This window comes from Rutilus rutilus, assembly GCF_951802725.1.
Source record: "Rutilus rutilus genome assembly, chromosome: 8".
NCBI lineage: Eukaryota > Metazoa > Chordata > Actinopteri > Cypriniformes > Leuciscidae > Rutilus > Rutilus rutilus.
The window spans coordinates 21,065,025-21,079,048 of NC_140222.1; the positions used below are offsets into that span (position 1 = coordinate 21,065,025).

Sequence of the window (14,024 nt, forward strand, 5' to 3'; positions counted from 1 at the left end):
TCAATCCTGTCCAAAAATTGCAGTATCGGAGCTGATAGATACTGGATATTGGATCAGTGCATCCCTATTGACAACCAATATAAATGTTTCATTTGAGTTTCAGGATATTTTCTACCCAGTTCATGGAAAGTGCCCTGTATGTTGTTATTTTTTTTTTTACTTTAACTATGTTATTTCACAGCTCCTATAGCTTTTCTTTTCTTTTTTGTTTTACTACAACCACAAAATCTGTTGAACTGCTTGAAGTTTTATAACCTTAATGATCTTCAGCATCATTAATAAAGAATCAAAAATAAACACCAACCTCTTTGTTCTTCAGTTTCTTCATCTTTTATCCCGCAGGACTCTGGATCACTCATGTTCTCACTGTCCTCAATCTTCTTCACTTGTAGACTGATGGGAATAATCCAGCATTTATTGGTGAACTGCAGTGGGAGGAGCTTCACTGAAGGGGAATAGGAGGTGTGGTAGGAGGAGCAGATCTGCCCACATCAAAAATAAATCATCACATTTGTTTTCAAAATTTTACACATTGTATGCATTTATGTTCATCTATCAAAATGTACATTTGTACAAGACATGTAGAAAAACATGAATAAATACCAGAATTAAAATAATCCAAATATAAAGAAAATGTAAGAATATAAAAACAGTAGGATAAACTAAACTAAAACTAAAAGACTAATAAGCAACACATTTAGATTATTTTTTATTAATTGGTTTTTAGTTTGTAGTCGTTTAAAAAACATGGTTTATCACAGACTATAACTAAATAAATTGTAGATTTTCAAATTATGCAGTTTGTCTCAGTCTGTTGACACCAGTGAAATGAGCTTTAAGTGTCAGTTTACAGGTGATTGAAGACATCAGCATAATGAATGAGCTGAAAACTATTAAACTATAGACATTCAAAATAGAGGCTTTTTAGCAGCTGTTAATAGTGACACTCCTGAAACAAGCTTTACAGATCAACAGCAGAGATCTGACTTTATTTGAGGCAGGATATGCTGAACTAAAAAAACTGCTTTGTCATGTAATGGAAAATGTACCCTTACGGTCAGATGTCGCCCAATTTAGAACTTGTGAGTTTGTAAGAATAAACTCAGCAGGATTAGATCACTAGCAGAGAAACCTCTCCTTGTTTAGATAGGAGCCTGAAGGCAGGTAACCTTGAAAGCAGTATAAAGGCTCCTCTGCCCTTCCTCCCGTTGTCACACTTGTTTCACAGGCTGTACTGCTGACTTCTGTGTTTCAACTGGGCCTTCTTGCAAGAATAAATACTTTAAAAGATAACCTGACTCAGAAATGTCTCTTACGCAGTGATGAATGTTTAATGATATATTTTTTGCCACTACAGTCATTATATTGTTTCCCACAATCTGAGACGAATAAAACATCAATAATACAAAAAACAACATCAAAACAAATACAAATGACACCCATCTTTGCAGTAGTTCTTTTCTGCTTCTTTTATTAATAATAGCCTTCCCTAACAGCGGGATAAGATATTCATTTGAACATAAATTTAGTTCGATTTTCCAATAACTACAAATAAATAAATTAGATTATTCATTTCTCACAGACTCTGTATAAAATATTTAGAAGTAACATGAAATGTGGAATGGGTATTCAATTTCATTTTAACAATGTAAAGTAGGGTAACTAAAGCATATTTTATGATTGTGTAAATATAGAAAGCACTGTAAACGTCCAATCTTATTTCAGAAGAGTGAGTCAATGCGGTGCACATTATAGACATCTTCAGTAAACACAAAACTCTTACAACTTTTCACAAAACAAATGCATACATGCTCTCTCTGAGCCCCAGGCCGACTAGCCTGTGCTTAGATTGTTAAACTAGGGCTCTCTGGATCTCAAAGTGATGTGGTTTGTGTCAAGACACACGCAAACACTATACGAATGTTAGAATGCAGCTAAAGCAAGAATCAAGGCTTCCTCAGGACAGCATTTTCGCTAGGAGAAGCGCAATTACACAACATTTTAAGATGAGGAGGTGCTCTTTTGGTTTTCAACTGTGAAATCAGACACTACTGATATTTATATAGTACATTTACCGTTATGAATTATAATACCATTTGGTTTGTTGGTCCGTTAGGTCGGATTGCTTTCACACCTCAAGCGAACCGTCCCAGAGTTTGATTGCTATCGGTCCGAGACCACCTAGTTCAGGAGGTACAAAAATTGTACATGGAGTCTTTTCATTCCTCTTCCTATAAATATTATCTGAAAGTTTTTGATCCTTTTTAGTTTTTATACACTGCAGTGATGGAAAGTATAGTTACAAATAAAATCTCTTTTGAAATTTGGTTTTGTCTTCATACATTTAGATTTCTGAATAAAGGTTTTGCCCATAATCAACATTACATTTATCTTTGTCTCCAACCATGACATATCTGAGTGCACATAAGAAAAGAAAAGATGAACAGTTCATGTCAACTTGATATAATACAGCCATTTTGTTTAAAATTAAACCGGTGTCTTAAAAACTCACTTGACAAATATATACAGTATATATCATTAATTATTTTAAATGTGTTTGCTTTAGGGGCCACTGGAAAGCTAACTTACTGGTAAGCTCACAACTTTTATGCAATTAGCTTATCATAAACTTGCAAAATCATAAACTACAATTATGGTACAGAAATGTAGGGTATAGCTCTATATTAGGCTAATATATAATTAAAACAAGATTAAACAAGTTTGTTGTGGAGGATTGTCATGAGGTCAATACCATCAAAGAGGAGGGATGGGAGTTCACATGATCCATCTGGCAAGTAAACAAGTGTTTTTAATGAAACATTTTTGGAATGGCATTGAAAACACGCTTAAAAATTGTTTGTGTTTTCAATATAAATTGTATTTAGTACAAAAGTCTGCTATATGAATAAATGTAAATGCTGGAACGTGAACTACTTTCTGTGGTTTTAGCCATTGTTTTTTGTTTTTTTTTCTGTGACTGAGAACTAAGATAATTGAGTGAAAATCTTCCCACATGGGCACTTGCAAAGACTCAATATATGTTTTACAAAGAAAAAAAATGAATGTAACAAATTATTATAAATGATATTATCAACCCGAGAGACAGAGTAGCCTATCTTGGATTAATCTTTGATGAGAAATTGAAAACAAATGTAAGAGTATAATAAATTGCATAACGTTATAGCTAATTATGAATGTGAAGCAACCAAGAGTTCAATGTTGCATGTATATCAAGCCCTAATACACTCGAGTAGAGTGTTGGTTCTCAACTGGTTTTGGCATCCCACTTCACTTAACACACATAAATTGTACAAATATTAATGATGAATAAACAGTATAATGTATGGTTAAATAGCAGTGTTACCTTTTTCTCTTCGACGCTCTCCGTCTCAGCAGCCGTATGTGTGCGTAACAGTTCACTAGTTACTCAAGTCCGTGCAAATGATGAGTTAGACGAAGCGTCCAGAGTATGCTGCTTTATTGATCTCTTCGGCATGCATTCACATGGCTTTCAATGCTGCAGTGAGCATAAATACTCGGTTCATTTCCACTGAATATAACAATGGAAATAGGGAACATATATCTCCGTTCTGTTCAGCACTTCACGCGACCATGCGTGTTCCTGACTACAACACCCATAATTCCCTCCCGCGCGAACTACAACAAAAACACATCCAACTCCTGTTTTTTTTTTTTTGTTTTTTTTTCACTGAGGCAACTCTACGGTGCCCCAGTAGTATATAACACAACGAAATTTAAAAAGCAAACATAAGTTCACAACACAACGGAAAATGTACAACACAACGAAATAAAGCCGCAACACAACGGAAATGAGCCACAACACAACGGAAAATCTACAACACAACGAAATAAAGCCGCAACACAACGGAAATGAGCCACAACACAACGAAATAAAGCCAACACAACGGAAATGACGAGCCACAACACAACGAAATAAAGCCGCCACACAACGGAAATGCTTCCGAGGGCTCTCGGAGCGCGATAAAGTTAGTTTTCCATGCCACTGAGTCTAAAACATTTAACTACACCACTATTAGTTTTAACAGTATGTAGCTAACCATTGTATATCGACATTTCTTAATTCAAAATCACCTACGTGCATTAGCTGCATATTTAGAACGCTTTGACGCGCAACCAGCGCATGATCCCTAAGGGAACATCCGCCAATTCTTTCAAGTTGTTAAAACGTATAATTTGTATTAATTAAAATTACTTTTAACATTCAAAAACAGACATGTTCCAGATCCAAAGCTTTATTGTATTGGTAATAGACTGACTTACTACAGCTGTTTTTTTCCAATACCTCCCTTCATTACAGTAAACAATTGTTATTTTTTAGGACATTTCTGTAATTTAATAATATTGTGTTTCAAAGGCTGTAGTTCCTATTAACCAGACTGACTTACAACAGGTGAAATTGTGCCAATAGCTCCCTATATGCACAGTACACAATTTGTTTTTTTTTATAAAAGCATTAGGCCTACTTTTTTTCATGTCCTAAAGCTTGTGGTAGGTTCCTAGTGACCAGACTGACTTATTACAGGTGAAATTGTGCCAATACATTCCTGTAATTCTGCAATTCACCAAATGGTTTGTGTTTTTATTTATCAAATGATATTATAAATTATAAGTTTTAACCACTTGGTGGAATTGCCAGACGTTCCCTTAGGGATCATGCGCTGTGGTAGCACGTCAAATAATTCTCCAGTGTAAATACACAGCTATAATTCATGTAGGTGATTTTGAAGTATATTTTATGTCGATATACAATGGTTGCATACTGTAAAAACTAATCGTGGTATTGATAAATTAAGACTGCCGACTCTATAGGGATCTCCCAGTCACGTGACCTCTAGCCGCGTGTCAGCCATTTTGACGGAATACTTCAGCGCACCTACATGCATGAGAATGTGGATTATCACATGTTTTATGGCTGCGAATTGATTAAAATAATGAATAATGGTCACTGTATTAATTATCTTGAGCCTGCTGAAATGTTCCTATAAATAAATTTTATTTCCAACTGTGCAATCTGAATAAAAAATAGGCTAAATATATCCACTAAGCTGCAGCAGTCCTATGCTCGTCTTCCCATTAACAGTTTTTTTCTCTTTCTGACATTTCATACCTGTTGGGTTTACATTTTTTAATTAAATTGACTATAAAAAAAGATTGCTTGTGTGTGCTGGTGTTTATTCCAGTCTTTTAAAATAGTTGAATGAATGAATGCTCGCGAGGTGCCTGTAACGATGTTAAATATAGGCTAACGTTAGGCTATTTAATGTACACAGGGTAGAGGAGAACGACAGTCAACTTTGAATATTATAGCATTTTGGCCATAAACATGTAAATAGTGAAAAGATTGACATTGAAAAATGACACAGAATGATTAAAATGTAATATTTAAATATTTAATCCAAATAAATAAATGTTCGTGGTTCGCACTGATGTTATTCATTTGTTCTCACACACTTAAGCGTCGCCGTCAGGCGAACACTGACCACTATCTAGCGCAGCGGCCGTCAGCTAGGCAACTCTTCACGTCATGTCATCACAAAAAGAAATATACACGAGTAAGATAAATGAATTAGGAATCATAGATCCTTATGAAGCACCACAAGTTCTTTTTACAGGCATTAAATGTGTAGAAAAACTTCCTGACATTGAGTTCGGTGACATTTACAGCTACCTTATTCACTTCCCATCACGCTACACCGGAGCTTCATTAAAAGCATACAAAAGCTTAGCAGGTTATCGGTATCACGAGTCCGGATGGGTCAGCAACTCTTTGATTTGGACGCCAGCGGGGAAGGATTTTTCAATCATCACCGCAAAGGTTGGTCAATGTATTTTTATCACCAAATTATAGTAGGCTACCTGTAATAATTTTTAAACGGAGTTTACAGGGAAAAACACAAAACAAAATCACCATCAAGATTAAGTGTATCTTAAATGAATTTGTTGAATCTAGTTTGATCCAAGAAAAACGAAATATGCTTAGGCCTATATACTTTTTATACTTGTAACTATCATACTACAGTATGACTGTATGATAAACTGTCTTTGAGACTGTTGTCTCAACCTGTGTTTCTAACGATTTATAAGAAGTGTCAAATAAAATACAAGATCAGCTTTTGGTATTTGAAAACGAAAGAATTGAATGTGATAATACGCCTAACGAATTAACTGATCTAGGAATGCATGTATGGGTTTAGGCCCAATAGCACAGTCATGCTAATCAGGTCCAAGCAACTGTTTACTGCAAACTAGATATAATTAAATATGTCTTATTTTATTTTTAGGTTAAACACTCCATGAAAGTGAATGAACCCCCTCTGCATCCTTGGGTTGCTGTTAATCGAGATGGATCTGTGCAAGTTGCTCACTGTAACTGCATGGCCGGATTGGGAGAAGCCTGCTCACATGTGTCTGCAACTCTCTTCCATCTTTTGGCTCAAGCTGAGATGAAACGATCTGTTTCCGTCACCTCCAAAAAGTGCAAGTGGTCAGGTGTGCAGTCGATCACCAAAATTGAGCCGAAACGAGGCAAGGATATTCAGTTCACAAAATGCAAGAGACTCAAGCCTGATATGTTGTCTGATATTCCTCCTCTTTCTCCAGATGAGGAACAAATGTTTTATCATGAATTGTCTGAAACATGCAAGTCTGAGTCCAAACCTGTTAAGCCCGCTATTTTGTCAATCATACCAGGCTATGCTGACTCATATGTCCCACGCATTTGCAACTCAAATATTCCAAAACCACTCACAGATCTGTTTGATGTAAGTAATCGCAAACTCACAAATGAGGAACTACTGGCAAAAAGTGACAATGTTTTTGCGAAAATTGAAATCACTAAGAGTCAGTCAGACCTTGTTGAGTTTGAAACAAGGAAGCAAACAAATTGTAGGCTTTGGTACCAACAAAGGGCAGGTCGTATTACTGCTTCTTCTGTCAAAGCCGTTTTAAGCACATCTGTTCACAACCCTTCCAAATCACTAGTCAATAAAATTTGTGACCCTGAGTCCGCAAAATTTTCAAGTGAGGCAACCAACTGGGGATGTAATCAAGAAAAAAATGCAAGGAAATTATATGAAATCAATATGAGAACCAGCCATGATGATTTCATTACAACTGATGCTGGATTTCGGATTAGCCCTCAATATCCTTTTATCGGTGCATCCCCCGATGCCTGTGTTTCATGTTCCTGTTGTGGAGAAGGTATTTGTGAGATTAAATGCCCTTTTACAGCAAAAAGCAAGACAATAACGGAGGCTGCCACAGATAGCAAATTTTGCTTAACATCAGATGCAAACGGTGACCTGCAATTAAGTAGGCAGCATGAATATTACTATCAGGTCCAGACACAACTGTTGACAACAGAAAGCAATTACTGTGATTTTATTGTGTTCACGGCTAATGACAATGACAATGATTTATTTGTGGAAAGAATTTACGTGGACCATGATTTTATTCTCAATGTTGTTTCAGAACTGCAGACTTTTTATGTGTCTGTTATTCTACCAAATCTTTTAGCGAAGGTAATTACATGCCGAATTAAGAGGGTAGAAAATACTGATAAAGAAAAGGTGTGTTATTGTCAAGAGCCCCCCACTGAGTCTATGCTGACCTGCATGTCAGTTTCATGTCCTATCAAAATGTTTCATGCGGACTGTTTAAAGATAATGAAAATACCTAAAAGATGGTACTGTCCTGGATGTAGGACAAAACTAAACAAGGAAAAAAGAATGTCACAGAAAATGGCATCTACTTCTCCCTCCACTGACCAAGTTAATTGAACAAATGATAAAGATTGTATTACATTTATTGTTTCTGAGTAATAATACAGGTTTTTTTTTTTTTTTTTTTAAATATCTCTAAAAGAGTAAATTTATCGGTCTTACAGTCGGTGACTTTCTTTTATGCATTTAAAGTTGGTACACTATGCACTTATTTAACACTAGATGTTGTCATGGACATGTTACAAAAACTGAATAGATGTAAAAAGTCAAATTACCTTGGATATTTTCATCTAAATTTTATTGTATATATTATCACAAACAACTGACATGAATGTAAACTTGACTACAAAGTTATTTAGCAATAAAACATGATATATATTTCAACCCATTGTTACTGTCATTGTTTCAATAGATATATTCTGAAATCTGAACACACTTCAAATTCATGAAAAAAGTAATTAATATATTTGGGTTTAGGGACCTTGTAGTGCACTATCATGGCTAATAAGCGTTAAGCAGCAACCTGGAATGTCCCACCACAGGATTCAAACACAAGCGTGATAGAATCTGTTGATATGAGGCAGTTTTCATTCAAATGGGACAACTGATTCAGAAAGATTCGTAATGGCACAACAAATATGTACTATTTTGTCCAATGGCATTTCTCCATTCGAAGACTCTAACAAAGACAATGGAATGGGTCCATCAAGAATTGTAAATTTTTGTCTTGTAAGGCCAATGACGCGCTCCACGTGGATCCGCACAGATGCTAACCCTCGAGTTTTTTCTATGTCGATTGGATCCAGTTGTTTCTTTCCTCTCGTAAAAGCAGGTATCCTCAATTCAGCATTGAATAGAGCAACTGAATCAGCAACATCAAAGCCTCTGTCCGCCAATACCAGATCCCCTGGAAGTAAATTATTCAAAAAGCCACTGTTCTCCACAATGTGTTTATCAGATGTCCGGCCCCCCCACCCTTTTGAAATAAAAGATATAGTGCCTTGGGGAGTAATGCCAATCATATATTTCATTGTATTGTGAGATTTATAAGAAGAATATGTTTGGGATCTTGCTAAATAGAGCTGAGGTTTCTCTGTAAATATCTCAAAGCAGTCGATGATACATGTACAGCGACTAAATCCATTTCGAAATGAGAATGGCAAAGTTAACCTTAGCTCATCTCTTCCTGGCCATTTAACTAACAAAGGTACAATTCTTTTATACAAAATATTAGTGCAGTTCTGAAATATTCTTGAACCTGCAGAATTACTTATGTGAAACAGGTTACACAAAAATGTCAAAGTCACATTCAATCGTAAACGCAACATTGTGAAGATGAATTGCTGAAACGGGGGGATGGAAGCATTGGACATTAGCCATGGATGTACATGACCATAGATCAATTTGAGTTTTTGGAATGAAGGAAAACCAGTTAATGTTCGAACTTTGTCATCATTATTTTCAAATCCCTTTTCATCGAATTTGAGATTGTGCAGTTTCTGTTTTAGTTCCATGTTTTCAGTCCTTAACTGTTGACATTCATCCTCCAAAATCTTTATATACCTCTTGCATTGGTCACTATTGCAGTGTGTTAAATCGTTTGGTGTTGATCCAGCATCCGCTTGTTCGCCAAATTCTTCATGATTATCAGTTTGTGACAGATGTAGCAATCCTTGAACTGCATCATCAACTTTCCCAGCTTGAGGTCGTTTACGTTTCAAATTTTGCCTCCTGTCAAAATTTGCCACTGCATTCATGGTTTTCCTTTTCTTTGGTGTTGACACATGCTTAAATATAGTTGGCACATAGTCCGGGTGGTAGGGATGATCACTTTTCGCACCTGCAACCAAAGATATTACATTGGGTCATTAATTTGTTCAATGGTATTAAAGTCAATTTGCTGGAGGAAGTACACAGAATCACAGATGTAACTGTTTCTCTGATATAAGAGTTCAGGATTGTGATGTCATGTTGCTAAGCATTGTGGTATTAGTGGCAGGCTTTTTCCATAATAAATTAATGGCGGTTTAAAAAGGTAAAATCCTGGTGTTGACGTTCACATAAAAACGTTTTGACATTGGGCTACAGTGTGTTAGCTAAATGCATTTACCAGTAGTGACTCTGAAGCTAACTGAGCAGTTCCACGGCTCTCTTCTCTACTCTTTACTAACGTTACTACTTTAATACTGTTTCTAGCTAATGTTGGTCGGTTTTTTTTCACTGCAAAAAAAAAAAAAAAAAACGTAGAAAATGTAGTCAACCCATACACCGTTATAACCGTGAAAAAAAAAGCACAATATTTTTTATCATAAAGGGCGACACCTAATCGTTTGATTTTCTGTTTAAAGCAAATTTATATATATATATATCGTAAAATTGGGAGCCTGTGTGTCCGGCTAAGACAAGCTCACGTTATGTTGAATGCTTGGTAGTGCACACAAACACTGCGGATTTCTATGGCAACAGTTAATTTATAACATTTGATCCTAAACTCAGAGAAATCATTTATTAGCATTCGAGGGGAAAACTTACCTGATCCAAAATGAAGACTGCAAAGCCGCGTGTGTTGAGTTGGAAGCCAAACACCGCCATCAGCGTTTTGCCTGTTTATTGCCGCCAACCACTTGTTTCTCCGTTTTATTTCTTTTGGGATACGGTATAAAGATATTGCTTTTGTGTGATCCCGTATCTCATCGCATCCAACTGCACAGCATCGCTCAGGCATGATAGAAAAATAGGTGAATATTTCGCGACGACCTGTATTATCACCAGCGGTTTAGCATTTTCTATACCGTCAAAATGGCTGCTCCAAATGGCGTGACGTCACGCGGGACGTCCCTATAGAACAATGGCAAGGAAAACTAACTTTACCGTGCTCCGAGAGCCCTCTAGTGGTTGGGAGCATTTCCGTTGTGTTGCGGCTTTATTTCATTGTGTTGTACATTTTCCGTTGTGCTGCGGCTTTATTTTGTTGTGTTGTACATTTTCCATTGTGTTGTTGCTCATTTCCGTTGTGTTGTAGATTCATTTCGTTGTGTTGTGAACTTATGTTTGCTTTTTAAATTTCGTTGTGTTGTGCACTACTGGGCCACCGTACATCTCCACTTGACGGAGCATACAGTCCATGTTAGCAAACTCAATTCAATTGAGACACTAGCTTATACAATCCAGCCCTACGTGACAGGGTACACAGTCCATAAGGCAGGGGGTACGGCAGCACGGTGCTTGGGGAGGGTAAGGATGACACAAAAGTTCAGTACACACAATCCCTGTTTGGAAGCAACAGTAATCCAATTCAAATTCTGAATCTCAGAGTCCAATTAGTGGATGGAATCTCTCTTCCAAATTGACATTTTGAAGGAAGGAATTAGCAGCTGTTAATACGCAGGAATTAGCAGGAATTAATACTTAGTTATTGATGAACTCACCCATAGGACAACAACTAACATCCACATGGGTCTACATAGAAAATAAACAACATTAATTTTCTTTTAACAGTATGGAGGGCAGTGTTACAGTTTCTCTTTAGTGTGGATCCGCTCATGTGTTTTCATGTTTCCTAACTGATTGAAACTCTTGTCACAGTGTGAACACTTGCAAGGTTTTTCTCCAGTGTGAGTTTTCATGTGATCCTTAAGGACTCTGTAAGGGGGGGTACAGTTGTCAGACCCAGGACCAGATATGATGAAAGAAGACCAGGAGTCGTGAAGTTCAATCAAATAAGTAAAAATTTACTGAAGAATAGTTTGCAGTTCAATTGGTAGAGCCAGCATCAAAGTCTCACGAGGAGGTCGCAAGCCAACTCTACCGTACACAAAATCTTACACCAATTATACCATTTCCAAGGGCATTCATTACATCTTTACTACTTCTGATTGGCTAAGAGAACATAAAGTCTAAACAATTCTACACTTATAGATACGTTGACATTAATAAAGATAATTGTCATTCGAGTCCCTGGAGATCCAACGTATATATCACGTATCACTACATATCACGAGACCTGCACAGAACATGCAACGCATACACCAAAGCACAAAGAGAATAACAGTTCTACCAAGGTTGAAGAGAGCTTGAGCTCATTATTATCAGGACAGACTACCCAAAACATACTGATAACACCTTCCCTCCTCAGAAAGAAGTACAGATACTGTCCACTTTATTCTCTAGAGAAATACACAAGAAATACAATTTTGTGAACGAGATCATGTAAGTCATGTAGAGGTTGACCCCTGTAACCTTCACTTGGTCAACAGAAAACAGACACAGAGTCATCTGATCAGTCTTCAGGCCTGCCCTCTTCTATTAGTTATTAGCTTTTTTCCCAATACAAAGGGCCTGTTCTCAAGGTCCTCGTTCAGAGTAATAAAGATTAGTCACAGACACCATAATGCACTTAAAAATATACTGGTAGAAATGCTGACAACAAAATATGATTAAAACTAAATATGAATCACTCGTTGAATATAGTAATGATTATATAACTTGATTAGTACTTGATATTAGCCTGGGTTTCCCCATGCTGCCTTGAGCGAAGCGCGATTTTATTCACGCTGCTAGGCAGTCTGGATACCATGGACCAGATTTTCCCCTCAGCTAGGGAACCAATCAGAGAACAGGGAGGGAGCAGCAAGACGATGACGACATCTATGCGACACACCGAAGCAGTTTGTGCAGTTGTATGACAGACGTAAAAATATATGCATATTTTTAGGAACACATCTACAAAAATATGCCTGTATTTTAAGTTGATAAAATCATTTAAAATCCACATCAGTTTATTATTTACCACGCCCTCCCAGGATCTATAACGTTACCTAGGCTACTTTCACTTTTAAAAATTTATCATAACCGCGCGCGCGATCTGCTTGCAGTCGTCGAGATGGATGCTGGGGAGTTGAAGAAAAGAATAGCTAGTGGAGATTGTAAAGTTGTCGACAATACGTCATCAAAAATCAAGTCCAGTGTGTGGGAGAAATTTGGAGTTATCTGAGGAAAATATTGTGAAAGGCTTTGCTGCAAACATTTTCGTGTTGGATAGCCGCAAATGTGGAACTTCATCCCTGAGGAAGCACGCAGAAACTGTGGTAACAAAGCAGTTCTATCGAACAGTATTTTTCATATTTAACACTGTTAAGTATGTGTGGTGTGCAGGGCGTGTTTGAACCCAGAATTGTCAGATGTAGGCTAGACGAAATTGCGTGGCAGATATAGTGTTGTAGCCGCGTCTGTTATTAGGCTACTCAGTTTGTGGTAACGTTAGCCATGTTCTTCATGTACCGGCCTTTTGACAGCTTCGGCTGAAGTTGTCCTTGTTTTAATTGTCGTGTAATAACTTCTGTATGACCTGGCAATAAACATTTTTGTAAGTGTGTCTATAATGTGATTGTCTTAACTGATTTTATTTCGGGTGCGGGTCGGGTGTCGGTTCTATTTTAAGCGGGTCGGGTGAAGATTTTAATTAGTGCTGCTGTCGGAAAACTGGTCGGGTGCTGTTTTGAGCACTGCAGGTACGGGTGGGTGCGGATTTACAAAATCGGACCCGTGCAGGACTCTGGTGTACACATAAATCTCTGACCCATTGTCGTCTTCTTCGCTGAATATCTGTCGCTCTACATACGTCATCTGGTATAATTGAAACGATTGGCTATGAGCTACGTACAGGCGCATTTGATAGACATTTGTAGCGCCCAATAAACGGCTCTGGGCATTCGTAAACTACGCCTCAAATACGAGAAAATGAACATGTAGTTCCCAGACCACGTCTCAAAGAGAAATTGGTCTGACGTTAGCCAGGCTAACTTGTTATAGGAATAATGTAAAACTCAAAAGGATATATATTGATATAGTGAAGAGAAGTGAAGTGTATTTGTTGTATGAATAAAAGGACAAAGAAATCTAGAAAAATTCAAATAAATACCACAATTAAAAAGATCAAAATGTATAAAATATGAATAATAAAACAGAAGAATAAACTCAGAAATAAATGTACAGATTTATAAGCACCAATTAACACTTTAATTAAGTTCGACATCATATAGCTGAGTTTTTGTTCATTGGCTTTAGAATTTTGTTGTTTTTACATGAAACATGGTTTATCACAGACAGACTATAAAGAAAGAAATGCTGTTAAGAGATGTCTTAACAGCAATCAAAAGCGGTGATGGTGTAGATTGTTTCAGTCTGTTGACATCAATGAAATAAGTGAGCATTTGCATGTGATTAAGACATCAGCATAGTGAGTGAGGTCAAAACAGGAAC

The 14,024-nt window shown here is 36.9% G+C and overlaps 1 protein-coding gene across 2 annotated transcripts in view; it reads right to left on the reverse strand.

Annotated features, from left to right (window-relative positions):
* LOC311295991 (uncharacterized protein) overlaps positions 1–3,639 on the reverse strand; it is a 29,829-nt gene extending 26,190 nt beyond the window's left edge. The window contains exons 1-2 of one of the 2 annotated variants that reach the window (XM_084417598.1): positions 3,365–3,639; positions 305–482 (exon numbers count right to left, since the gene is read on the reverse strand). In XM_084417598.1, the coding sequence (XP_084273724.1) occupies positions 305–359 (55 nt within the window). In that variant the 5' untranslated portion in view covers positions 360–482; positions 3,365–3,639. The remainder of the gene's footprint in view (positions 1–304; positions 483–3,364) is intronic. The other variant, XM_084417599.1, reaches the window with a different exon arrangement.
* Between the last annotated feature and the right edge of the window lie 10,385 nt (positions 3,640–14,024).